Consider the following 25,399-nt stretch of genomic DNA (forward strand, 5'->3'; position numbering starts at 1 on the left):
GATGACGACTTTCCAATTTCAAAATTATTCTTATTATTGTTTTAGTCACGATTCCTAGACATTTATTGCTATACAGCGGATTTTATGCGTTTGCGGCAGAATTGAGTAGGTGTAATTTGAAACAGTAGAAACATTAGAGGAATTTAAAAGCACTGTTATATTATATTTAACCTATAAAACATATTTTGAAAGAAAATCATTTTCTATTTCCAAAAAAATAGAATAAAAAATGTTTATTTTCTATAAATATTCGCTGTCTATTTATTACGTGCTATTCATCCACCATGAGATGGCAGTGCTTTCGACAGTGGGGTGCGAAAGAGGAATGTCTAAGCTTGAAAATAAATCCAAATTTATTGCTGTGCGATTGTTTTCGACGAAATTACAATTTTCCAAGAATGCGAAATTTCACTTTTTCGTTCCACGGTATGTGCAAAGCATACGTAAGTGGGAGGAAGAAAATATTGAGAAACACAAGGTCTGTGCGTTTATAAAAAGATGAAGAGCAGGTTCTCAGTACTAAGTGGGTTCTGCTGCCATGCACAAATAAAAATCCTGGTTCGAGGGCTAATTCCGCCGACGATAAGCGGATAGCTAACAATCGTTGGGAAAACACGGGGATCTAGGGATTATCTCTAATTCGAGCAGTTGAAAGCGCCGGCTTACCTCCTTGCAGCGGAAGAGAGCTTTAGTTTGCTTGAGTTTGCACGCTGATGGTTGCCGACGTAGCTACCTCAAACAAGCTATGCGTATAGTACGATGGAGTAAATGCCTACGTCATCTCTGCGAAGAGTTATTGTTATAATCGCTATTAAAGTTGACATCGTAAACGATCAAAAATCAGTCGTTTCACTACAAGAAGCGATGATGGATGATCTACGGGTCATCAACTCTTCGATATTAATTACACTTCTTGGTTAATAGTCAAAAGGGAGATCACACGGGAGTTTAAACATTCGATTAATAAACTTTCTCAACGATCAACCGACTGGTTAAGTTTGGTTCTTACCTCGTACAGATCACGAAACGACTACCAGAGCTCGAAGACAATGCAGCGAGCGGTCGTAACAAATCAGGGCACTTCTATCGCGACGGACTAGATACGAGTTCTTTAATAATTAAACGTCGTTTCGATCGACCCCCGATCCAGAGGTCACGGGGACAACACGTCGGGCGTGTCTGCCGCTGTTTCACGAACTGTGTCGTACTTCGACCTGTTGTTTGAAGATGACACGCATCGTGGGAACGATAAGACGATCTCCGATCCGCCGCGAAACGCAAACGTTTGCGCGTCGATCCCGAGAAATCGATTGCAGATTATTACTAAACGAGTGGGTTCGATTTCCAGGAATCATTCGAACGTGTTTGCTCATTTTGCCGATTTTCTCATATTTGTTCCGAGTTGTTGCAGCAGCATGAAACAAAAAAAATAAATCATATGACGCTCATATTGTCCTTTTGGTACAACTCTTGGAAATCGAACGAATTCGTTAGCTCGCCGGCTCGATGGAAGACAAATCATTGAAATACAATTTGAAAATTTATACTATTTCCCCTTTATTTATGATCAGACGTTTCGAATATAGTCAGCGGATTTTCCACTTCTGTTTCGAACAATTCACGACGACGAAGACAGTGGTAAAATCGATGCGTTCAGAATGGAAAATTTCGGTAGAAACATTCGTCGGCGTACTTCGTGCGCGTATGTAATTTTAACCTAACATTCGATTACATACACTGGCTGTTCGGTGAGTCCGAAATCGAGATTCCTCGAAGCACAAATGAGTCGAGTTCACAGAGTCGCCAGATTCAGATTTGTGTCCACGCTCTACCTTCCCCTTCCACGAGTGTCACAATGTCACGTGACTAACCCAGTACTGGCAGAGAGAGACGGTAACTCTTTCGCGATGTTTTGTTTCGCGTCGACTCGCCGAATAGAAAATCGGCACTTTTTCCCATGCTTTTTTAGCAATCGGCGAACCCGTTTCGCTGTAACTTCGAAATCCCTTCCTCGGCGAAACCTGAATTCTATTTGCATCGTCGCAATGGCAATACGACGCGATAAACTTCTCTGCCCAGTGAATTTTATATATTCCATTAACCGCATAGCTCCTGAGTCCTAGAATCGACCGTTATCCGCGCGCGAGTGTCGACGAGTCGCGTCAAGATCGGTTACAAGTTAATAATCTAAAATGAAGTTTCAGCTTCGAGCATTCCTGACTGCGATGGTACGAACGGATTCCCTTCTTTATGGCCATTATATTGTTTTTTTCCGCACATTCTTCTTATCACAATGTCGTCTACGATTTTTAATATTAGGCAGTTATCGATCGATCACGCAGCATGTCACACACGGCTTCCCATTCCTCAACTAAATTCAGACAACGATTTTTACAAATCATTGGGGGTAGATTCTTTTTAATGGTGTGCTACTTGGAAGAATTATACAAAATTTTGGCGCTGTTATTTTGAATTCGAAATGTAAGGTTGGTAAAAGCCTTTGGAATTTTTAGAATGACACACGTTCTTATTAATTTTTATTGTGGTGGGGGAGAGAATAAATAGAATAGAATTAGTATGTAATTAAAAATGATTTATAAATTATTGAATAGAAATGTTTGCACAGAGTGAACTCGTGAAAAACAACGAAAGCGATAACGAAAAAATTGCTGTCTCAATTCACGTTCGAAGGAACGCCTCGAACAGACTGCGTAGATCGAAGATGGATGTCCTGTTCGATTAGGCCATCGAGATTCGCGCTAGTCATCATGATTATTGACTTTACTCGAATCGGTACCGTTTTTTACCTTCGGCTACTACGTGTTTCCGGCTACCTGATCTAATTCTACTTGATACTGGGGGTTATTATATACGTTTTGCTCCTGCGTCGTCTATTTACATCGTTAGCTATGGTCTCACGCCTTCGTTTCCAGCGAGACTTGTGCGTAATGGAAGATAATAAATATGTGTGGAAGCGACAGGCGAAGACGGGTTATATTATCTGGGTGTCCTAAGTGGCGGGATTCGGTTTCCTGATCGAGCTCGAGATGCGAAAATCATTTTCCAGAATCATTTTATCGTGTGCATAGCCTTTGATGAAAAATACCTGCTACCATAGGTGCGAACTCCAATTCACAGCAACTATCACAACACAAGTGAACATACATAAAACTGCTTCAGTAGAAGCATTTAGTTGAATATTTAAAAATTTCAATAATTATTTAGTAAAATATTTAAAGTTACAAATTCTTTTTGTCTAGTTAGGTCTGTGCATCCTCATTAGAACACTAGCAGAATATTATATCAAGTCGATGATTTGGTAACTATGGTCAGCTTCTAACTACGGTAGCTTAGGGGAAGATGATGGAGAATACAAGTTTATAGCACTTCAAATTCACCCTTTTGCATATCAATTTCAATCTTTTACACATAAAGAATTTTTATTACTTAAAAGTAATTACGAATTCATGAACATATCGAAGCAAATTGAGTATTGGGTCTTATGTTTCCCTCGCAGTCTAAATAAATATATAATTCAATCTAAATAAATAACTGCTTAATTTTAAATATTCTTAATGGGTGAAATTGATTTGCAAAAGGACGAATTTCGAGTACAAAACCTACAACTTCCAATCGAGGACCAGTATCTATTTTTGAGCTGGACTCTTTCATCAACCGAGTGTTTCCCACCACCAGGGCGCCCGTTCTAAGCCCATTCTTATGTACAACATCTAATGGATGTTAGACGAAGCTAGGTCTAACAAGAGGGGCGAGAGACAACGCGCTACGCGAAGACAGCCAAAGGCGAGTCACTGTCCGCGCTGTTTTACTTTCTCGAGGGACAGTTAGATTGTTGTTCGGTCCTAACCTCGGTCGCTGGGCTCTGCTTGTGCGCCACGCGATCCACGGTGATGAACGGTGTCGCTGGAGGTGTCGTAGGTGTCTTGCCCTGAGGTACCACCACCTTTTCGCAAATTTCCACCACCGTTCGGCGTCTATCGGCAGCCAGTGTCTCTTCACCCACCGTCACCTGATGTTTCGTGTTGGATGGAAGGGATGATGGAAGGTGTTTCGCGAAGGACACGGATGATTGTTCTAGACTGGGTGAGCTTGGAACCGGTATGCAGGAGCCGGATGGAATATTGATCGACGCCGTATTGGAATTAACAGGAACAGGTATCTCCGAAGCTTTTGGGAATTGAGGCGAACACAGCTGACTACTTGGACTCTTCGTGTTCGACGTTCTCGACTTGACAGACGGTGCTTTCGGTGAAGAAGGCGAGACAGGCGGGCTCAGAGAGGATGTGGAACTCGTCGGCGACGATTTGCTGCTGATTGTCTTTCGAGGGAACGGAGTAGGGATCTTGGATGTCGATCGCGGTGATGTGACCGGCGTGGTCTTCATGGCTTCCTTCGTGGAAGAGAAGGCTGAGGTAGCGTTGGACTCTAACTGCAAGGTCGTTGGAACGGTCACTGTCCTGCCGGGCGACGCAGGACAGCTCTCTTTCATCAAACTCGAATCTAACGACGATGTTAATGAACTAAGGACCATAGTCGAGTCCGCTTTTTCGTCGATAACGCAATCTTGCTCCTCCGCGAGAAGCTCGGAACTCGACGATGCGTTCGTTTCTTTGGTTGCCTGAGATTCTGCTTTGGCATCGGACAGCTCTTTGGGTGCAGATGACTTTGGCTTGGGTGGGGTCTCCGGGGGAGTTCTTCGCGGGGGTACTTTGGGACTTTGGTATACGATCGGGCGACACGTAGCGGGACAGGAACGAAGTGTGCGAGAGTTAGTAACCTCTGTGTGAGCTTGCGATTGTGATTTGTTAGTCGATAGTTCTCCAGAAGTGTCAGCAGTACCCTAGAGAACCAAAGAGTTATTGGATAGATCGAATCGCCGGTGACGTCCCTTAACCGAACAACTTAAATAGGTTCAGTATATCGTCGTTTGCTCCTTAAAGTCGGAATATATGATTTATGAATGAAATTCTTTACGAATGAAAACATACATCGACACGTAAACACGTGAGCCTTCCATAAATCAATGTCTGAAATAACTACTTTCAAAGTACATATTTCACAATGACAGATAGTCGGACAAACGTCACGAACGCAGTGTAAACCACGAATCGTGACCAGTAGAGATTACTCTGTTATTAGCAATTATTTTGCAATATTTTTTATGTTATGATACTTACCGAATTCGCCTTGAAATCCTCTAACAAATAGGCGTAAAAAATTACAGGTGTATTTGCAAACAAATTGAAGGTGACCTTGAAAAATCATGAAAAAAAAGAGTTGACGAAAAATTTGCTATAATGACGTGAAAGCTCTCTTGAAACCATGCTATACTTGATAAAAGCATTTTCGATCGGACTGCTAATAACAGAGTAATCTCTACTGGTCACGATTCGTGGTACACCCTGTATATTGGTAAATGTTCCTCGTTCTTTATACAAAATTTAAACAGAACTTGATATCATAGAACGACTCACCCTCACAATTTTGACAAAAGCTCCTTGAAATCGACGTCCAAAAATCTCTGAAGCAATGACACTGTATAATATATCCCACGAAACGATGAAAACGACGCCGATGAAAACCGAGCTTACCCGATGGAACATGCATGCAACGTCACCGTAACAACTTACCTTCTTTGTTACTACTGCTTCCTGTTGGCTGGCGGAACTCGTCGGTCTTTTGATCACGTCGTTGCTCTCCTCAGCAACGTTCTCGTTCGCCGTCTCTTCACGAGGTTCCTCGGGTTTCTCTTCGATGACTTCCTGCCTCTCGATGATCGCGCTAACGTGCACGATATCCTCGTCGACCGGTTCGTCGGCTTGACTAACGGAGCAGCTAACATCAGCGGTGTGGATCCCCGAATCTTCTCGATCGGTGTCGTTCAAAAGTTCCGCGGACGAGGACGATGCCGGGTAACGTCTACCGTAATCGAGCTCTTCTAGGCTTTGTACACGCTCGAAGGTGTCGGGACCACTTGAAGCATCAGCGTCCAGGGAGTCGAGGCTCCTGTGGAACGCAGCTCTCGGCACGCGATACTCTGAATCGGGTGAAGAGCTTCTCTCGCTGGGTGTGGAGGTGTCGATTCTGTTCTCCTGATCCCGAAAACATAACGAATGTTTCCCGACGAAGGATCTTTTGTCGGTTTCTTTGCTTCTGACCGTGTCCAGAGCGCTAAGCCGATCCTTTATCGTCCTGGCAGAAAGTTCACCGTTGTGTCGGGATTCATGAGCAGTTCCGGGCGCGGATGACTCGTCGCTGCTGCTGTATTTCTCCAGGGTGGACAGTCTCTCTCGAAGAGGTCTGACCGTCTCCAATTCCTCCGTGCTCAGCTTGCGGTGAACGGAGCTCTTGCTCTCCCTCTCCGAAGCCTGTTTCTCCAGATGCGATAGTCTCTCGCGGATCGAGCTCATGTCCCCAGACAGTCTGTTCAAAGACTTGCCGCTCTTCTCAGTACTCTCTGGTTCGTGCTTCTGCTTCTCCAAGTTCGATAGTCTTTCCTTGATCGATTTCGTACCGGTGAAATCGCCGGACAGCCTATTGTTCGCTTTACCCTCGGTGTTCTTCAGCGTCGCTTTCTCGAAGATCTCCCGCCTCTTCAGTATGTCCACCTTCACCACCGGCATCGCGGACTTGCTCTCCTCGTTCAAACTCGTTTTAGAACCGTTCGTCGATGACTTCGCGCTGTCCAATTTTGCGTCCAGGCTAACTAACGATCTTCTCGGTATGTTCTGCGATACCCTCGACACGTAACTACGAATTGCACCTTCGTATGTGTATTCTTCAGGTTCAGGGGAACTGGTCGTTGCTGTCGTCGCTGAGTCGTACTCCTGGTTGTTGTGGTTATGGTTGCTGTGGAACCCGTTACCGAACGGCTTCTTCGTCGTCGTGCTCGTCGAAGAGACTGTGGTCGCTGACGATGACGTTATGTCGTTGCTGATCACGTTTTCGCTTGGCACGTTGTCTAGGTCCGAGTGGTTCTTCTCGATCTCGCTGTCTCTGTCGCTCTGGAAGCAAATTTGTGATTTTTCTCTTCAAGTTTGATGGTAACATTGGCTTTTAGACGTTTAATGGATAAAGTTGAAGCACGAACGGAAGTACGAATGTATGTATATTAACGGCCAATCCTATGCAGTTACGCACATAATTTATCTCACAAATTTTAAATCAGAATAACCTTTTTATGAATGGATGAAACGACTTCAATTTCTCTGTAAGGCTAGAATTATAAATATGAAGTAGAAGAAATAAATATGTTGAGAAAATGCATTTGATTTTTACTTTACTTGATTAAACTCGTATAAATTATATTGTATGCATTCTGAGATTTCATTGAAATCGGTTAATTGGTTTACGAATTATAGACGATGAAAAGTAGTAGAAATGGCAGTTGTAGTACGAAAATCATGAAAATTCAGAACGGTCATAATTCATAGGAGTTTACAAAACACATCTTCTAAATTTTCGTTATTGGCCCAGCTAAGAAAGTTTTGTAAAAGTCAATTTTTACTATTGTTTCTCACAATTCCGATCAAACGCATTTTTTCAACATAGTTATTAGACGTCATTTACTAAACTAATCCTTCTAGCCTTACAGAGAAATTGGAAAAAAGTGATTCTGATTTAAAACGTGTGTGGTCAATTATGTGCATAATTGTGCACATTGTAATTTATCATTGTAGTCCATTAATTATGTGCACGTGCGAATTGTAAAATTACGATCGCCAACAGATTGGAGAAAGAGGAGAGATTGAAACTTCTGGTTATCCGTGTGCCCAATTTTGTTAATAAACCCGTTTCGGCTTTTCCTTACCAATGATTCTTTAATAGATTTTCAATGTTCTGAATGTACGAAGAAAAGAACATTAAATTTTGTAGGAAGATCGTGAGATAGAGTGTTAACATTCATTGATATAAATCGCGTAGTACACCATTCAGGTATCCATCTTCTGAATATACCTTACGAAACACAAGAGGCTGAGTCGTATATCAATTTAGGAAGAAAATCGGTTTCTGCTTCGTAAGCGCGATATGTCTTTTATTACTGAAACAGACGTTCATCTTACCAGGACACTATGCGTGTCATCGTGAGTGTCGCCGCTGACCGAGCTCTTTCCACTGCTGGTGCCTATGCCAAGGTCACTCAAGTCATTAGCATCTTCCTCGTGATACATGGCCAAGCTGATGCTCAGTTTGCGACCCCTATTGCCTCTCTCCTCCATCATTTCCGAGAAAGTTTTGCTTCGACGACGCTGCCGATCGTGTTCCTCCAGCTCGAGTTTCTTCACCTCCACCACTCGCTCGATTATGTGCTCCTGGCGCTTCCTCCGACTACTCTTCCAATTGTCCAGATTCTGTAAATAAATTACGAATAATGCTTTTTACTGTATTCAGAAATTCCTCGTATTTATTTCACACTGTAAGGTTCATGCAAGGTTCATGATAAATAGATGTATCTCTGATCATACCGATTGCCAATCTTCCGGGTCATCGCGGACCTCTTGTTTGATTTTCTTCACCTCTTGAACCTTCTGCAGCTGCTCCTGAGCGGTACGGTATAAGGAGCATGGTCCAACTTTGACGAATTGAAGAGGATTGGTTGCTTGCTTCGGAGGCGTTTTCAGAGTGGTTTTTAATTTTGGCGGCTCGTTTGTGATCTGAAAGTAATAAACAAATTATGTTCGATTCCTTCCCTTTATTTCTGATGCATTCAGCGATGAATTTTCCAATTTTTGTAGACAAATTTTAAGAAAGAGCCTTTGCAGATCCAAAACATAAGCCATAAATGCATAAAGATCCTCAGTTTAGTTATGATCGATGGGAAAACAATATTTGCGACTGAGGATTAATTTCTTTCTCTGCTGCTATTGTCTGTCAACTTTCTTATACGCGACGTATTTTATCAATCGCGAGATAGCGTTATCATTTATTTTCAGAATTATACTGCAGCTCATCTACGGAGGCTCGTGGCGACATGCTGTCTGCACACAGATAGCGAACTTGAATTGCTCTTGAGATTTGCTTGCAGCGGAAATTTCTTCGCTAAGAGGGTGCGACTCTGGGCAGAGTATAATGATGTGCCATAGTGTCAAAGTCCTCTTCAGAAAGAATAGGTCAAGACGAGTCGCTGACTGAGGAAAGGGTGAAGCAGCAACGTGGACGTACAAATAAATGAGAATATGGATTTATATTTCTACACTTGAGCAAACTATTAGTATCAGTACTTCTTCGATTCAAAATGAAGTAGGCTGTTCCCTCTTTGTAGTATAGAATAGTATTCCAGTCATCCATATCTGAAACTGGTTAAGGAGTTTCGATCAAGACGAACTGAATTCGTTTCAGCGAATTTTTGAGTCGTACTCATTGAAGCGTACTCTTGACTGACAACCTGCTTGATTAACGGCTTAGGAGAAACCTTTCTCCAGCTTCCAAGAGGTTCAGCTTCCGCGTGAAATGTTTAGGACAGGCGTCGATAACGAAGAATCTCGAAAAAAGGAGAACACTTGCCATGGTAACGATCGGAGCTGGCATTTGAAATAAAATGTATTGAAGTGAAGAATTTCAATACTCCTATTCAAATAAGAAAGTATCTGAAGATTTATTTCATCTCGGTAGTTCTTTTATTATAATGATCATCAGTCATACGTAACATCGATAAAAATGAATCTGCACAGTTACGATTCGGATAGAACATGTTCATTTTGCATAAAAATCACTGAAAGGATACTCACTGTCCTCTCATTTCGCCGCTCCGTGGCGGCGGTCTGCGAGGCAGGCATCCTTCGTTCCTTCCTCCTTCTCTCTCGTCTTCGGGGAGCTCCTCCTCTTCAGTGTAACACGACTCGTCGCACGGCCCGGCCCATCCTACGCCTCGTCCCTGGAACAGAGCAACAGGAAACCTTATTAACCGGCGAACTGACAGGAAATGAACTTCTGGAGGTGGTGTTCCAGATCGCAGACAGCGCTGTGTCGCGTCGAGACGATTTCATGCTTCGCGACCGTTGTCGTCGGTAATGGGAAGATCAAGGAAACGTACCGAACTGACGTCTTCAGATCTTAACAGTAGTGTTATCCAGTATTGTCGGGAGTTTGAAAGAAGTCAACGCCCCGAGTCACACGTATTTTTGGCTCTAGCGAAATATCGACTGACAATAAGTGGTCACTCATACTAGCGTGTACCGTCGAAGTTGAAAGAGAAAGAGGGACTGCAAGAAAACATACCGAACTGACGTCTTCAGATTTTGACACTAGAAATACCGAGTATTATTGGGAATATTATTGGGAAGCTTGAAAGAAGTTACTTATTAGCGTGTACCGTTGAAGCCTGAACAGCCCTGCCCCCAGATGACTTCTTTTCAGCTCCCAATACAGTAGTCTCTCCGTAACTGTCGCACAGTTCTAGTAGAGCTGCTACAGCCTGTGTAATGTCCCGAACATAAAGAAGCAAACAACAATCGAACGCGACGAATCAGAATAAGAGCTCTTTAAAGAACAACGGCCAAAGGCAGCAATTAAAACTCGAGCAACCGTGAACTAGAAGAGCAGCTTCGAAAGAAGATCTCCAGACAGCCGAACAATGGTAAAGAAAAGAGTACGCTGGACAATAGGGAAAAGGCGGCGCGTAGAAGCAGTGTATCGTGCAAAGAAACGAGAGCATCGGAGCAGATAACGAGGAAGATCTAGAGAAAAGGTGGGGGATCCAGCAAAAAGATAAAGCTGTCTCGCTGGTAGAGGAAAAACCAGTGTAAAAATCAATGAACCCAGTATCGAATACCGGGATCGTTAACAGCATCGCAGTGAGACTCGTGGAAAAAGGACGCGTTGAACGACCGTAGAGCAAGAAGAAGATACCGCAAAGAAAACCTTGAAACACGTCAAGAAAATAGATAACAAGAGCAGATAATTAAATTATTTAAAGTAACTTCGCGCGGTATTCAATGTTCCGAGCGAGTCCGTGACGAGATAACGCGAAGTTAGACGAAGATCGAAACAGGGAAATGGCCGTCGTTAGAGAACGGGGAAAGAAAAAAGAAATGAAAAAGCATGTGAGACCACTGAACTGGTTCATGGGATCTCGGCAGGCGTAACAGTGTATTTAAAGGTTCGATCCGAGAAGAAGAAAGCACACTACTTCGGCCGGTATTAACGAACTGATTAATTTACGATGTTCCGTGATACGCATCGCCGGTAATTAACGGATATTGTAATGATTAAACGAATATCGCGTGACGGATTTGCTATAAATTAGCAGCGAAAGATACGTGTAATAGTCCATCTAGAATCTAGAACCTTGTTTTCTGCAACATTCTAGCGATCCGCGTCTCAATATAACGGATTAATTGAGCGATCGTTTCACTTACAATTTTTAATGTAATTAGTAGACTACTGAACTTTATGCGTTTACGGTTTATAAAAATGTTCAAAAACTGCTGTGGTATCAAATACGAAAGAATTCAGTACAATTTTTATTTATTTTGGACCCAAAAATGTTATTGCTAGACTCCGGATTTTATGCATTTATAACAAAAAAATGAGCAAGTGTAATTTAAAAAACAGTGAAAATATGAAAATTCTTTAAGTGTATTAATATATTATTTTCACCACATTAAAATTATTAATGAACAATATTTTATATTTAGCTCTTGCGTCATGCAATTAATGCACAAACTTTTTACTTTGTCTAGTTATTACTAAATAAATTTTTATTTAGCTTAATTTTCTTATTAAGCTGAAAATAATACACTGATGTCCTTAAAAATTTTTGATATGTCCACTGCTTTAAATTGTACGTACCCTTTTTTGACATAAACGCATGAAATCCGCAGTCTAGTTATTACCAATGAAAATAGCACTTTATTTGCTACCGCTTTCTTAAAATTTGTATACAAAAATTGAAAATTGCATAAAAATCCGCAGTTTATTAATTAGTATAACAGTAATGAACTGCTAATCGTTCGGCATTGAATTTTTCCCGTGAAATTTCGCGATAGCTGGAACGATGATAGGGGTGGTTTGAAAAATGTTCAAACGCCGATATATTTCTTCCGGTCCCGTTCCTAAACCCTCGCATATCGCTCAATGAGCAAATATTATTGCAAGGAAGTTGTGTTTGCGCAGCACATCCGTTGCGAAAGTTCTATTTCAGGGAGCGCCGCTTTTGCGATCAGCTGAAAGCTTTTCAAGGCTGTTGATCTTGGACCACCGCGCCGCGCCGGCGAAAAATTTCGGCTCGTGCGAAATTAAAAATAATTGGACCAGAACCGCATTACTTAGCGAATCTTACTTTGCTTTTATATCGTCCCCCGAGCACCAGCCAATGGGACATCCATCTACCCCAATCATTTTGCACGGGTTCAAAACATAATTATATGCGTGTCCAATTTTAAGAATTCATGTTTATATGAAATAATGATTAGAAACTAAAGTAGTGCAAAGTAGTACTACCGTGCGGATGGAAAAGGTGGCAAAGTTAATGCGGGACTTATGCAGTAAAAAACGCGGAGAAAAAGTGTTCTCGAGTTATTCCGTGAGATACGCCGGTAGGAAAATTGCAAAAATGATTGATCAACGTCTGGTAGCCAGGAAACTGAGGAAACCCATGAAGGATAGCATGGATAATTGATAATAGCCGTCAATCTCTATCTCGCTAATCGTCGAGCACGGGAATATGCAAAATCATGTGTAACCGTACGCGGACTTATTTATTCAGATAGAGGAGTGGTCACTATAAAGGGCGTGTGGCGTGGGAATGAAAAACCACACCCTTAATTGTTCCATTTCTTTAAAATTCGCCTGGAGGTTTCCACAATAAATTCTCGATTTTTCAAAAAAAGATTTCATTTGCATCTCAGATAGGTTATCTCGCTGTGTACTGAATTGCTTCATTTTATGCACATGACTAATGTGTTTCGAAAGAATGGAAGAATGTCTCGAATAATAGTGGTACTGACTTGCGAATACGTTTCCTCGGTTTCGATTCTGAAGAATTTACAACCATCGGATTTACTCGTATAAACGTGCATCTCCATCGCCGGGTGATTTGTTCTTCACGACTCGGTGCATCCAATTCGTTGAATGCATGGATGGATCTTCCGTCACCCGTAAAAATTTCTCGGTACCGCGTGGCTACTGTACCATAAAACTCAATGTTAAACGTTACATAAAGTGAGTCCTTTTGTGCGTCGCGACGGAAACGAGACGACTTTAAACCGGCTCGATCACAATGGCCAGGCAAACAACCGTAAACCTGGCCATTCTTTACTCGAAATTATTACATCAGCCAACAACCTCCATCTGATTATGATGAAATCAGGCTTTCACGAATTTTAGAACCTGTATTTATTGTTTAACCTTTGAACGGCGGTCGCTTCCGACAATTCCGCGGCAGCCTGAACTGGATCCATTCACATAGACATTTTCTTTCACATGTTTTCGAATCCATTTCTGCTAGATTAATGTTAATCTTCTTTTTGGGATCAATGTACAGCTAAGAATTTCAATATCGCAGTAAACGTTCATTATTCCGGGTTAGAATAAAATGGATTGAGGTAAAAAACGTCGAAAAATCGATTTGTTAATTCTATTAACTACGATGCACTTTATAAAAAAATGTTTAAAAAATTCAGAACATTGCTTTCGACGATATCTGACTACTGAATTTTTATGAAGTTGGTAGCTTTAAAACTCCAATGAGAATTATACAGTTTTTACGGATAAAATCATTTTCGCCATTAATATTAGATGTTGCAAACTGTACTGCACGGCGGAGTGTAAAAAAGAAATTATGCAGTCATCATTCTTTTCTAATTTTAGAAAAGAATGGGGACTATATGATTGATTAATAATTTTATTTTCAAGTCGAGCACGAACTTATGCAATCATCTGATACATAAAATTCGGAGTCTCATTATTATTATCCTTACTTGGAATTAGTGAGAAAATAATGAAACTGAACCGCATGTTTTTCAAGACGCGATCATGGTAGTGCATAGAAACACAGTTCACACCGGTAATCAGATTTAGGGAGTGGGTAAAGGAAGCCGTGGAATCGACGACAGCTCTAACCGTGATGCCGACACGCTCTGTATCCTCTGTCTGATGGTACTGAATCGAGAAGAGCAATGCAACCTGCAAGAATGTCGGCGGAAATCAGGATATCGATACGGCCACGCACACACCTCGATACCGATCGCGTTCGAGTATATCTTGATATCCCCGTAAATCTAAACCGCATTCAGAGATTTTATCGAATCCAAGGCTCACCGTGTAACCAGCGAGGATTCATCTCGCGTCCGTTCGATGGTGTTAATTAGCTGCGATTATTTCTCTCTAGTAACTTCCCGAAATTTATATTTCCTGCGAAAACTTGCCGGTTGATTTCCTGTCACGGTGAAACGATCTCGAACTACTTCATCCGATTGAATCGTATCAGTGATCGCGATCAATCAACATATGAACAAATGTTGGAGCATTATTCGTGTGAAATAAAATTTCTGACAAGAGCACAGCTTTCAGAGATGATTCGACATCAGTAGGAAGAGTATCATTTCCACAGTAAGTGGAACATCACAGTCGCATAGTGGCGTCACAGACCCGAAAACCTGGCAGAAACTCGAAATATGAAAATTCAAGAATTCTTGATTATCCGTCAGTAAATTGTAGTTAAGAATACGCTCTTGTAGAATCAGTAAAACATAACGATGTGGAAAGGCTGAGTTTAGTTATGAACTGAAAGAAATAGATTATTGTGGCTTGTTCGTCTAGCAAGAAAGGTAAGTGAAGGATTGCAAAATATTGAAATATTTGTTGCAGTGAATTTTTCTGTTACCTTAAAAAAATAATACAAAATCTGTATACATTCCCAAGGTTTTAGTTATGTCCCCAGTGCGTATCAGACAATTGTATTTTTCTGCAAAATGTCGAGAATTTATCTAACTTTAATGCTAAAAAAGAAAAAGTTGTAACTCTTTTGCATTTCTTGAGAAATTCTATTTTTTTACGTGAGCCACACGATCGATTGGTGGAGAATAAAACAGGCGAGGTTGCACAATTTCGTATGATCTATAGGGGGTGCAATTGCGGATTCGGTGGGCGCCGAAGCGAGCCGATCGTGACCGGCGCGGTGCGGAGCGGTGTTCCCGGTTCGTGAAAGCCAAGCACGTTTGTTTCTTCTGGCAGTACTGATCTGCATGTCAAAGAGGGGAAGGCTGTGCAGTCGTAGCATATTGACACAAGGGGCCTCAAGGAGGTCCAAGGCCGGTTTTACTTGCCTCGAAGGGATTCCTGAGGAATGACTCGCCGGAGAACACGTTCTTCCGCGAGCGTAGACCCGGAATGTCAGGTACAACGTGCTCGTAAACGAGTCACGGAAAAGCCCTCCAAGGATCGTCTAACTGTCGTCGTTCTTGCGACATTTTCGCGTATATCTTCGACCGATCGGACGGGGATCGGCATCGGGTCACGACAACTGTATATCTATCTAGGGGACTGCGATGCCAACGATCGTTTCACGAGCGTCTGCGATCTAGCGTCGATCCTTCTCAATTAGTAGCGATTCCTAGTACCAACGTATGATTTTATTTCACGTTCGTGTGATTTTCTGTAAGGCACGTATGATTTTATTTAAGGAGAGTGCATGATTTTATTTAATGAATTCTGTTCTGCTGAACGAAAAATTATAAAAAAATTCACGAACATTCTACCGGATAGCACACACGGGTATGAATTTTTTCTGAATTTTCGGCTGCAAGATCGATTTTTAAAAAATTCCGTGAGCTTGAAATTTTTTTTCGACTTTATATTGACTTTTATATTGAAGTTGTCGGATGACCACGTTTACACTATTATAGTAGTTGGGCCATAATATGCTTATTAATGTGTATCTAGATTTTTCGGATTAGGCAAACATGTTTTAAAAAATTAAAGATCTGCATAAATCCATAAGAAATGCATACCTCTCATTGACATTTTAAAGATAGTTTTTAACAAACTGCATCGTAGTTAATAGGATAAAAAATCGATTCTTTTCGATGGTTCTTATATGTATTATACGAACTTTGTGCAGCAAGAGTACCGGAATCGACGCTTTAGTTAATCGGCGAGTTAGAGCAGATTGCAGCGGCTTGGCGGCTGCATCGCGTGCATTGAACCGTAATTTAAAGCGTCGCGGGTGCGTAGTACTAGCGGATCGGTATAACTCGCGCTAAGTCGACGCGGTGGCTTTCATGTTTAGGAGTGAGTTAAGATTTCTGCCCTCTACCCTTTTATCTTCTTAACACCGGTGCTGCCTCCTAGCCCGTGGCAATCGTGCGCGGCCATTAATTTCGAAACGTTAACGCAAATCTACGTAATCTCCTTAGCGGCGGTTGCGCACAGGGATGGTGAAAACAGCATTAACACATCGCCGTAGCCTAACGAATCCATTGAATTTCCGTGCGCGATCTTTAATACTACCTATTTTTTCGGTATCCGGCACTCGTCTCCAAATTAACGCGGTGGAGTAGTCGAAGTAGTCGAGTTAAATGGGTACTGAAGAGATTTTATCGGGAAACGAAATGGACGAGCGTTTACGAGAATGTAGTTACTGGAATGCAGTCAATCTACGTCTGAACGGTGTATCTATACGATATTAAAGAAATACTTCTCGGGATATAAGCAAGAAGTAATGATCATGCGAAAAAGTGAGACAATTTTTGTTTTAGGAAGTTACAAGTAGAGGAATTTAATAACTATCTCAATGCTATCTTTTATTCAGATCAGGTTATTTTGTAATTTCAACTCTCTATTTGTTCGAGCATGTGAAACTCACAATTAGGAAAAATCACCTTCGAAATCGAGCAATATAATTAGCAAAGTTTCAATTTCTCAGATCGAGACACCCCCTGTAAAGGTTGTTTTCTTAAGAAAATTTGTGATTCTACCGAATAAGTAATACCAAAATTAAATTCTAATCCGAAAACCCTCTAAAACCGTTCGTAATTAATAGACTGCGGATCTTTAGGCAAATTGAAAATGTTCTGCATTGATTGTGGGAAGCAGACGTAAAAGAAAAATTGATTTTATCCCCTAATGACTTTGTTACATTAAAAGCAAGATTACAACATTCTTGATTTTTTAAAATCTCTTACTGTTCTACATTCCACGCAACCAATTTTTTCATAAATGCATAAACATCCGCAGTCTAGGAATAATAGAGACATGAATTTTGTTGAGCATTTTGCGATTTCGGCCGAGTGTCCGGTGAACACGAAGGCTACTTTTAGCCAAGAGCAAAAGAGGATCGGTGGGAAACCCCGGTGACTCCTTGGACGATTTCATTTCGCGATGCTAGATCGACAAGATGCGTTTTCACCCGGGAGTTCACCGTTCGATCTTGTTTCCATGCTGAGCGAAACGAAATCCGGCGGCTACGATTTCAACAAGCAATTCATGCATGAATAATATTGGTTAATGGATGGACGTGGAAGGTAATGCTGGACGATGGACGGTAATCAGGTTAGTCGTTCAAATTCCTCGTACACGTGGTTGTTATTAAATACGAATACGGTTTCCCTGGGCTATCGGGATCAAGGTGGTTCTGATCTTTTTCAAATCCAAACGGGTTCACGGCGCGGCGTAGATCAATAGGAGCCATGCTCCATCGAGATTCTTCACGAAATAGCTACTCTTCTTTCACCGCGATGTTACGTAATTACGTTAACTTTATTAGACTGAGCTGAAAAATCTCTTGTTATTGGATTAAGGATAATCTGCGGGTACGGAATATGCGAATAAGTGAAACTCACTCGAATAGAAAGCATAAACGAAGCTAGGAACGGTTGCATATTTATTTCAACGTGCCAGAATTTATCCTTGTTTTTCCTCTTTTCGTAAAATGATCCGGAACCCGGTCTAATCGTGTCTTTTTATAAGATGGTCGAGAATATATTTTATGCGAATTATGTTAATCAAGTTGTCGCCAAGTTTCTTGAAAAAATCATACGTCCAGCAGTTTATGAGCTTACACCGAAGAAGAAATTAGCACAATCAGATTTCTAACGGTGTACATACATACGTACGGGAAATATTACGCGCTCGTTAACAAATAAGTGGCTCTCCTGGCGAAATAACGAAGCGTGCGTGTCGAGCTCCAGTCATTGAACGCAATTAATGAAAGAAACGTAAAAACAATCAAGAGGATGTTACGTGTCGAATTGCTACAACGAATAATTCTGCAACGTTTTGTGCGTGGAGAAACGTTACACGCAATTCCGAGCATACGTGCTAGGTATTGCGGCATTTTCACGACGGAAGTTTCGTTTCACGTTCCTGCGTCCGTTAAAATTGTAAATTCATAAATAACGGTACGTGGCTCACGGCAAAATAAATTAATCGGTAATCGGTAAATGCAGAGTAATTCTATACGGAAAGAAACATTATTCTTCCAAATTAATTCCAAATTAATTCCGATTAATTTTGATCGTAAAATGAACTGAAGCATCACATTTTTAATATATATGATACAATCTTACAAAATTGGAGACCACCAAAATTATTTTTATTGTAAACGCGGCTGCAATTTTGAGTATTCAAGCCTTTATTTTGTTAAACATTTCGTTCATTCAAAAGAAAATTGACGAACATAAAAAAAGGAAAATTTTAGGATTACCTACAATTGCCAATTCTTTTTATTGTATATAACCAACGTAGAAATGTAAAGTAATTTGTTGTTGTTTGGATACTGTTAATTGTCATGTACATTAGTTATAAAGTACGTACCACAATTTATATATTTATTATTATACTTGTTCTAGAAATATATTTTGAGTAGCGTCTCTTTTCTTACGAACGAACGATTTGTTAAAAAGAGTTACACCTTCGCAGTAGAACCTTTCGGAGTGTTCCACACGTTTCCGATCCCTTGTTCAAAACGCTAATTCGCGAAATTGCGTTAAAGTAACAGTATTCCGCTCGTACGGCGAAGTAACGTAACCCGCTCGTTGTTTTAACGGTAGTCGAGTTATCGTTCCGCCGTCTCTCAATCTCGAGGTTCGGTATCGTTCCGCGTTCCTAATCGCAACAATCTCGATACTGTAGCCCCGGCTATCCGATTAATTCCTGTGGGAACACTTTTGCATTATGAATTGGCGATCATCCCTCCAACGGCAAGATCGGACCGGCCGATAACCGATTACAAATGCAACGGCTCGCAAAATCTCGTTCCCGTACGCCCGTCAAGTTCAATCGGACCGGATTGAAACATTACGGTGCGGCGCGGCGGTTTCGCATCAGGAAATTGCCGATCGCGGAAACTTCCTGCCTAAGAGAAAATCTAAAGTAGGATGAAAGTAGGAGGAAGAATAACCATAATTTCAATCTCAACTGAAGCGTTCAGGGGCACGGTCACATTTACCGTGTCCCGTATTCGCTCGAAACGCCGCAGGAAATTGGACAGAAACATTTCAGAAGCTTCAGACGCTTTGGATGCATTTGGTTCGTGCAAAAATAATTTCGGTTTTTATCCTTGCATTTTAGAGTTACGCATTTGAATTTATTTGTCAAGTTATCTGTCCCGTAATCAATTATTAACCTTCTTACGTCAAAAAACCATTGGTTTAAGCGATATTCCAGTTTCGTTTGTTTCGAACCCTGTGTGCAACGAATATAAAAGTTCGAAGAGAAATTACGAAGAACCAGGAATTTGTTTATCGACCCAATATACTGGCAGAGGAATTGACATTTCGGAAAAAAATTAAACCAGAGATCAAAAAACCGTTACTTTAGGTGATGTTTCAATTTCGTCAGTTTCGAATTCTGTGTGCAACGAATATAAAAGTTCGAAGAGAAATGACGAAGAATCAGGAATTTGTTTATGGACCCAATATACTGGCAGAGAAACAGAAAGACCGATCAGGAGAAATTGTTTCGTTCGACTCTGACCTCGACGAGCCATTCAATGGATAGAATCAATTGTTAATAATCGAACAACGGTAAAGGAAATTTCGAAGGAGCATTGTTCAGCTGGATCGAATAATGGGCGATCCTTACGTCGGGTATAACTGCTCTGAAAAATTAGCCATGCCGAGGTAACACATTGTAGTAGGATCGTTCACGCCTGTAGCGGAGCTTATGATCGTTTCGGTAGAGGAGCCCGACGCAACAAAGACCCCTCGTGGGTTGCAATTAAGGTTCATCGAACGGGCGACGTACAGAGAAGGCGGCGAGGGTGTAATAAAAACGCAGGAATGAAGATAAAGGAATTTCTGGCGATTGGGTCGTGACCTCGTGGGCCCCGCTATGAACCCTCGATATACGGGCCGCAAGCTGCCATATTGCACACGTACCATGCATTAAGATACGCTGCGAATCAAGAGGAACGTTGGCGAAAAGGAAGCGAGAGACTGTGAGCCAAGGGATTCGTAGACAAGGACAAGGGGAACGGGCGCAACCACCACCAACCGACTCAACAATTCTGTTTGGAACTTGAAGAACATTCTGACTTGATAAATAACAGTTCCTCGTTTGGATGGAAAAATAGGAAATATTTTATTCAATTTATCTTCCATCGTTAGGTATGTGTATGGTATAGAACTTTGTAATGCAAGAACAAAAGACGCTATTATTTTTCCACCAATCCAATTGGAATCTATTTTTCATTGTTAGCTATGTGCATGATATAGAACTTTGAAATACAAGAACAAAAGTCGCTATTATTTTTCCACCATCCAATGAGCATCTGTTCTTCATCGTTAGCTATTCTTGCGGAATAGAACTTTGAACTTCAAGAACAAAAGCCGCTATTATTTTTCCGCCAATCCAATTGGAATCTATTTTTCATTGTTAGCTATGTGCATGACATAGAACTTTGAAATCCAAGAACAAAAACCGCTATCCACCAATCCGCAACGTTGTCGGCGGGCTTCGCGCAAGGACGATCGAGGTCCGGAAAAATCAGCAGAAGGGTTCGCAGACGGTCGAAGACGAGGTCGCAGACGGCGTCCGAGTTCTGAAAATATCGAGGCAATTGCAGCCGGGCTTCACGGTCTGAAAAAGCGTGCGAAACCCACGCGATAAATCCGCCGATTCGCCAAAACAGCCTCGTATCTCCGAGGTCTTATGAGCAGGCTCTAACACGACGCCACTCTTCGTCTTTCTCCCCCAGATTTATTCCCTTCTAAGTTTCCATCCAACCATCGTTCCCTTAGGGGAACCAATATTAGTATTGGAATGCGTCTTTGTGTCTTGGCCGTTGGGCTCGCCTGCTATAATTCACCAAACTACAAGCCTGATTTGTGTCTTCACGTGGAAGACCTTCGAACACTCTTCCAACCGGATCATCGTTAACTATGATTCCGTTGCAAATTGGATAATGCTTGCTGACTTGAGAACGAGGCTTGAACACATTCGCGTTATATTAGCGAATTGCGACCGCGCAAAATATGAAATAATATTTTAAGTGAATGTATTATACATATATATCTGTGTGAAATAATTAAATTGTGATGTTGACTACGCTGCTGGATTTCAATAAGAACGCCTCTTTTGGATAAAAATATACAGGGATTTCTGTTCTTCCAATAGCTTTGTCTTCAAACATTTGCAGATGTAATTTTCTCTATTAATTTACAAATAATTTGCAGCTGTAATTGTCTATTAATTGTGTTCGCACGCGGACATTTTCGTACAGATCGATCCGCGTCGAAGAGTAAATCTAGCTGGCTCATGTTCGCCTTTATACTTTTTATTTTCTCGCACCACATGAGTGCAAATGCGGCTCGCGAAGAAGTGCCGTAACATTTTATGGTACATAAAACGGCGACTTTATGCTAGCACGATTCACGAGCTCAAGTGGTTCTTTTATTAATCTATATCATAGTGTTTTATGATGATCGGCGCCGTTGGTCTAGCACATGCCGTTGTCAAATTTAAGTTCCAGAAGCCGGCCACACCGTTAAATCATACGAAATATTGCGGAGAATTAATTTTCATCTCGCAATCCGCTTTACAGCCTTTTACGTCCGACTGTTTTATTTGTTCCGGTTGTATTATTATTACCATACTAATAAATGTCGCTCGAAGTTTCATGTACCAGCTAATTGAACACGGATCTACCGTCAAGATACCGTTTGATGCTTTTTATCATTGAAGCGCGTGCTGCATGCCTTTCAAGACAAAAACAAGAGAAAACAAATTTTTATTTATTTCCGGTACGTCCTAATCGATCTAGAAAATTTTTATTCCGCATAAAGATCCGATTGGGCGACTGTAAACGGCGGAATCAAATAATCGAGACAACCCGGGGCGAAAGTGAATAGTTACAACCGATTCGACCTCGAGATACCGTGTATCGTACATGTATTAATAGTTATGACGTCGATTTGTACGGGGCGTTTATTGCTTGATTCTTTTCCACCGTGTTGCGTTTCATGCGTGTGGAACGTGCACGCCTGCGAGTGTGAATTACTCCGGCTGCGTGCGAGCACCGGACAGCCAGGCAACTCGCATCGTTCCGAGACTTTCTTTTGAAGAACTAAATTGCTAAAAGCCACCCTCGAAAGTTACTGACCTACGATACCGACTAAAATTACTGGGGGAGATTCTCTTATAAAGTACTGGAGAGTTTCGTATCATTAATTTCTGCACCTCCACGCGCGAAGAAAATTGCGTATATAAAGTAAATTTTAGTGTCTGTGCAACATTTTAAGGAATAGTATGATTTAATTTCAAACTGCGGCCCCCTGCTGATCAAATAACTGTCCAAATTTTCATGTCATCACTAGACTGCGGATTCTATACATTTATGACAAAAATGGCCACGTACGATTTAAAGCAGTGGACATGCCAAAAATATTTATGGAGATTAACGTATTAGTTCCAGCTCGATAGGATAATAGAAAGGGGAGTACAATTTTTATCCGGCTCCTGTGTCTTGCAGTCAGTGCGAACATTTTTTATCTTGCATAAAGATCCACAGTCTAGACATCACACAGCGAGGAGAGAAATAGTGATGTAAAAGTAGATGGAAAATTATTGGATTAGTTATGTTTACACTTCTCGGCGACCGAGGCCTCTCGAGCTCCGTTATCCTTTTCTACTTTCGGCAAAAGGCAAGGAATAGTATCCCTGGCGGATAATTGTCCCTGGGCAGATCCGTGTTGGGGACAATTATCGATGAAATACTGTAACGCGTGTTGTGGTAACAATAACTTATATTTCAAGTTGGACGACTGTACAAAGTTGTGTCTTATGCGAGAACACAGGCTGCAGACTCTAGACTAGAACGGAAAGATGCTTTTTAAGGGATGTGAAAATTGTGGCAGAGGTGGTAAAAATAGTGGGAGAAAATTAGGAGTGCGCTGTGGAAGTGGTCTAGACGCTTCGTTATTTATTAATTTATTTATTTCCTCTAGTCGGATGGTCGAAGTCTTTGAGACTCGGTGCCAAATTCTAGTCTAATTCTAACTCTGTAATTGAAAAAAAATTATTGGAAATTGATTGCAAAGGGCACTCTCTGTAAATTAATGTTTCCACCCAGTTAGCACAAAAGCTACCTTGCAGCAGGAGTTGCAATGGCAGCCTTGCGCCGAGGGTAAAGCCGCAACGAAATGCGTGTCCCTGGTCCCAAGGTTACACCGTGGCGCTCAGGTTCATCGAATGCCGGCTTAATGAAAAGATATATGTATCATAAATTCTCGCACACGTTCCCGATATGTTTCAATTGGCCTTCTTTATGCGCCGCGCTATTTCGTTCGCTACAATTCAACGGCCGCACGCGAGAACCGACAGAAAGAAAGACAAAGAGAGGAAAACGCTACGAAATCATTCGGAAACATGGTCGATTCTCGCGCGGGGGTCTCCGCCCGTAAAATATTACACGCCTCGTGTCTTCTACGGAGAGAAAATTCCAGTGGTCGTGGCGGTGTATCCAGAAACTCGCTGAAATTAATGGTCCGCTGAATTAATGAAGCGATGCGCCCAGAAATATGTCTGTGGAAAATGTTCGCGGCGATCGCTTGCTCGCTGAACGGACGAACCCAGTTCTACCAGCCTAGATCAATTTAATTGTGCCGGCAGATTTATGCCGATTAAATTCTCGGATCGCGTACGCAAAGGATATATCCATGCACCATTAGAAAATCAGATTCATATTTCTTGTTATGTGATCATCAGGCTTCGAATACTGCTCAGTCTTTTTGCAATCTCTTCGTTTTCAGAGATTAACAATCTTTTTTCACTGCAATGAGCTACATCCAAGCTTATGAGTCTAACTCTGCCACTGCATCATGAATCTTTATAGATCGAGGTTTATAGATCTTTCAGTCATAATCGAAATAAGAGAATTTTCTATGTAAATTGTTAGAAAGTATCTACATGCGCTATCTTTATTTCACTTGTAATAAATGTTCAATTTTCATGCACAACATGAAGAAACATCCAAGAATGAAAAAAAGATCGAATTATTTTCACCAATACGCTTTCACACCGAACATTCTCTAAGACCTAAGACAAGCTTCCAATGAAGATGCAAAGCTGTCTGGTGGAAGTTAACCATCTCCGCTAACAATAGCAATCAGATGCCAACTTGGCGAACATCTGCACGAAGTTGTGGGTCAAATCAATACATAAATGTCTATTAGAGATTCAATACGTTTGCACTCGGCCATTTGAAATCTCATAGATCTCCATTTAGTGTCAATTGAGCAAGCCTAATCGTTTGAGGATTTCTAGAAATCGTGTTTTATATCATATTGTTTTACACAGCCTCGACGTCGTCATAAAACAAGTCAATACTAACCACGAACGATTTTTCTTCGCATCACATGGTAGGAGGCATATGTTGATTTTTAAAGAAACATCATTTTACTTATATAAAAAAACTTTTTAACCTCAACATCATTTTATATATATACAAAAATGGTTAACTCTCTTATTTTCAACTCCAATTGTTCAACCTTCAACATCATTGTATGTATACAAAAATGGTTAACTTTCTCTTATTTTCAACTGCAATTGTTCAACCTTCAACATCATTTTATATAAACAAAAATGGTTAACCTTCTCTTGTTTTCAACTCCAATTTTTCAACCCAGCGAAGAGACTTTTACTGCGCGCAATGTAAACAATTGTTAGGAAAGCCACGAAGAGAAGATATTTATTATCGGTGGCCCTTCGTAGCCTTTGTACTTGATCGTGTGTGTTGTGTATGGCCGGGTGCGTGCGTGTGTGCACGTTAGCCCGAGGAGCGGTGGCTAGGTCACGGTCAGGGCGATGCCCTCTTCCCTCGGAAGAGAGGAGAGAGACTTTACGTCGGCTCTCCTCCGCTTCTTCTTCTTCTTCGCCTTGTTAGATCATGCTGAAAGTCCCCTCTCGGATGATCCACGCATCCGTTCGAGCGTATCTGTCC

General features: G+C 41.3%; 1 protein-coding gene across 6 annotated transcripts in view; it reads right to left on the reverse strand.

Moving 5' to 3' along the window:
• The window catches only part of Smash (smallish), a 172,304-nt gene that overhangs the window by 13,566 nt on the left and 133,339 nt on the right, over positions 1 to 25,399 (reverse strand). For 5 of the 6 annotated variants that reach the window (XM_076423910.1, XM_076423906.1, XM_076423909.1 and 2 more), the window contains 5 exons: positions 9,750 to 9,895; positions 8,487 to 8,675; positions 8,085 to 8,372; positions 5,652 to 7,025; positions 3,869 to 4,861 (listed from right to left, as the gene is read on the reverse strand). In XM_076423910.1, coding sequence (XP_076280025.1) covers positions 3,869 to 4,861; positions 5,652 to 7,025; positions 8,085 to 8,372; positions 8,487 to 8,675; positions 9,750 to 9,797 — 2,892 coding nt within the window. In that variant the 5' untranslated portion in view covers positions 9,798 to 9,895. The remainder of the gene's footprint in view (positions 1 to 3,868; positions 4,862 to 5,651; positions 7,026 to 8,084; positions 8,373 to 8,486; positions 8,676 to 9,749; positions 9,896 to 25,399) is intronic. The other variant, XM_076423911.1, reaches the window with a different exon arrangement.

Source organism: Lasioglossum baleicum, chromosome 5 (genome assembly GCF_051020765.1).
Source record: "Lasioglossum baleicum chromosome 5, iyLasBale1, whole genome shotgun sequence".
NCBI classification, from domain to species: domain Eukaryota; kingdom Metazoa; phylum Arthropoda; class Insecta; order Hymenoptera; family Halictidae; genus Lasioglossum; species Lasioglossum baleicum.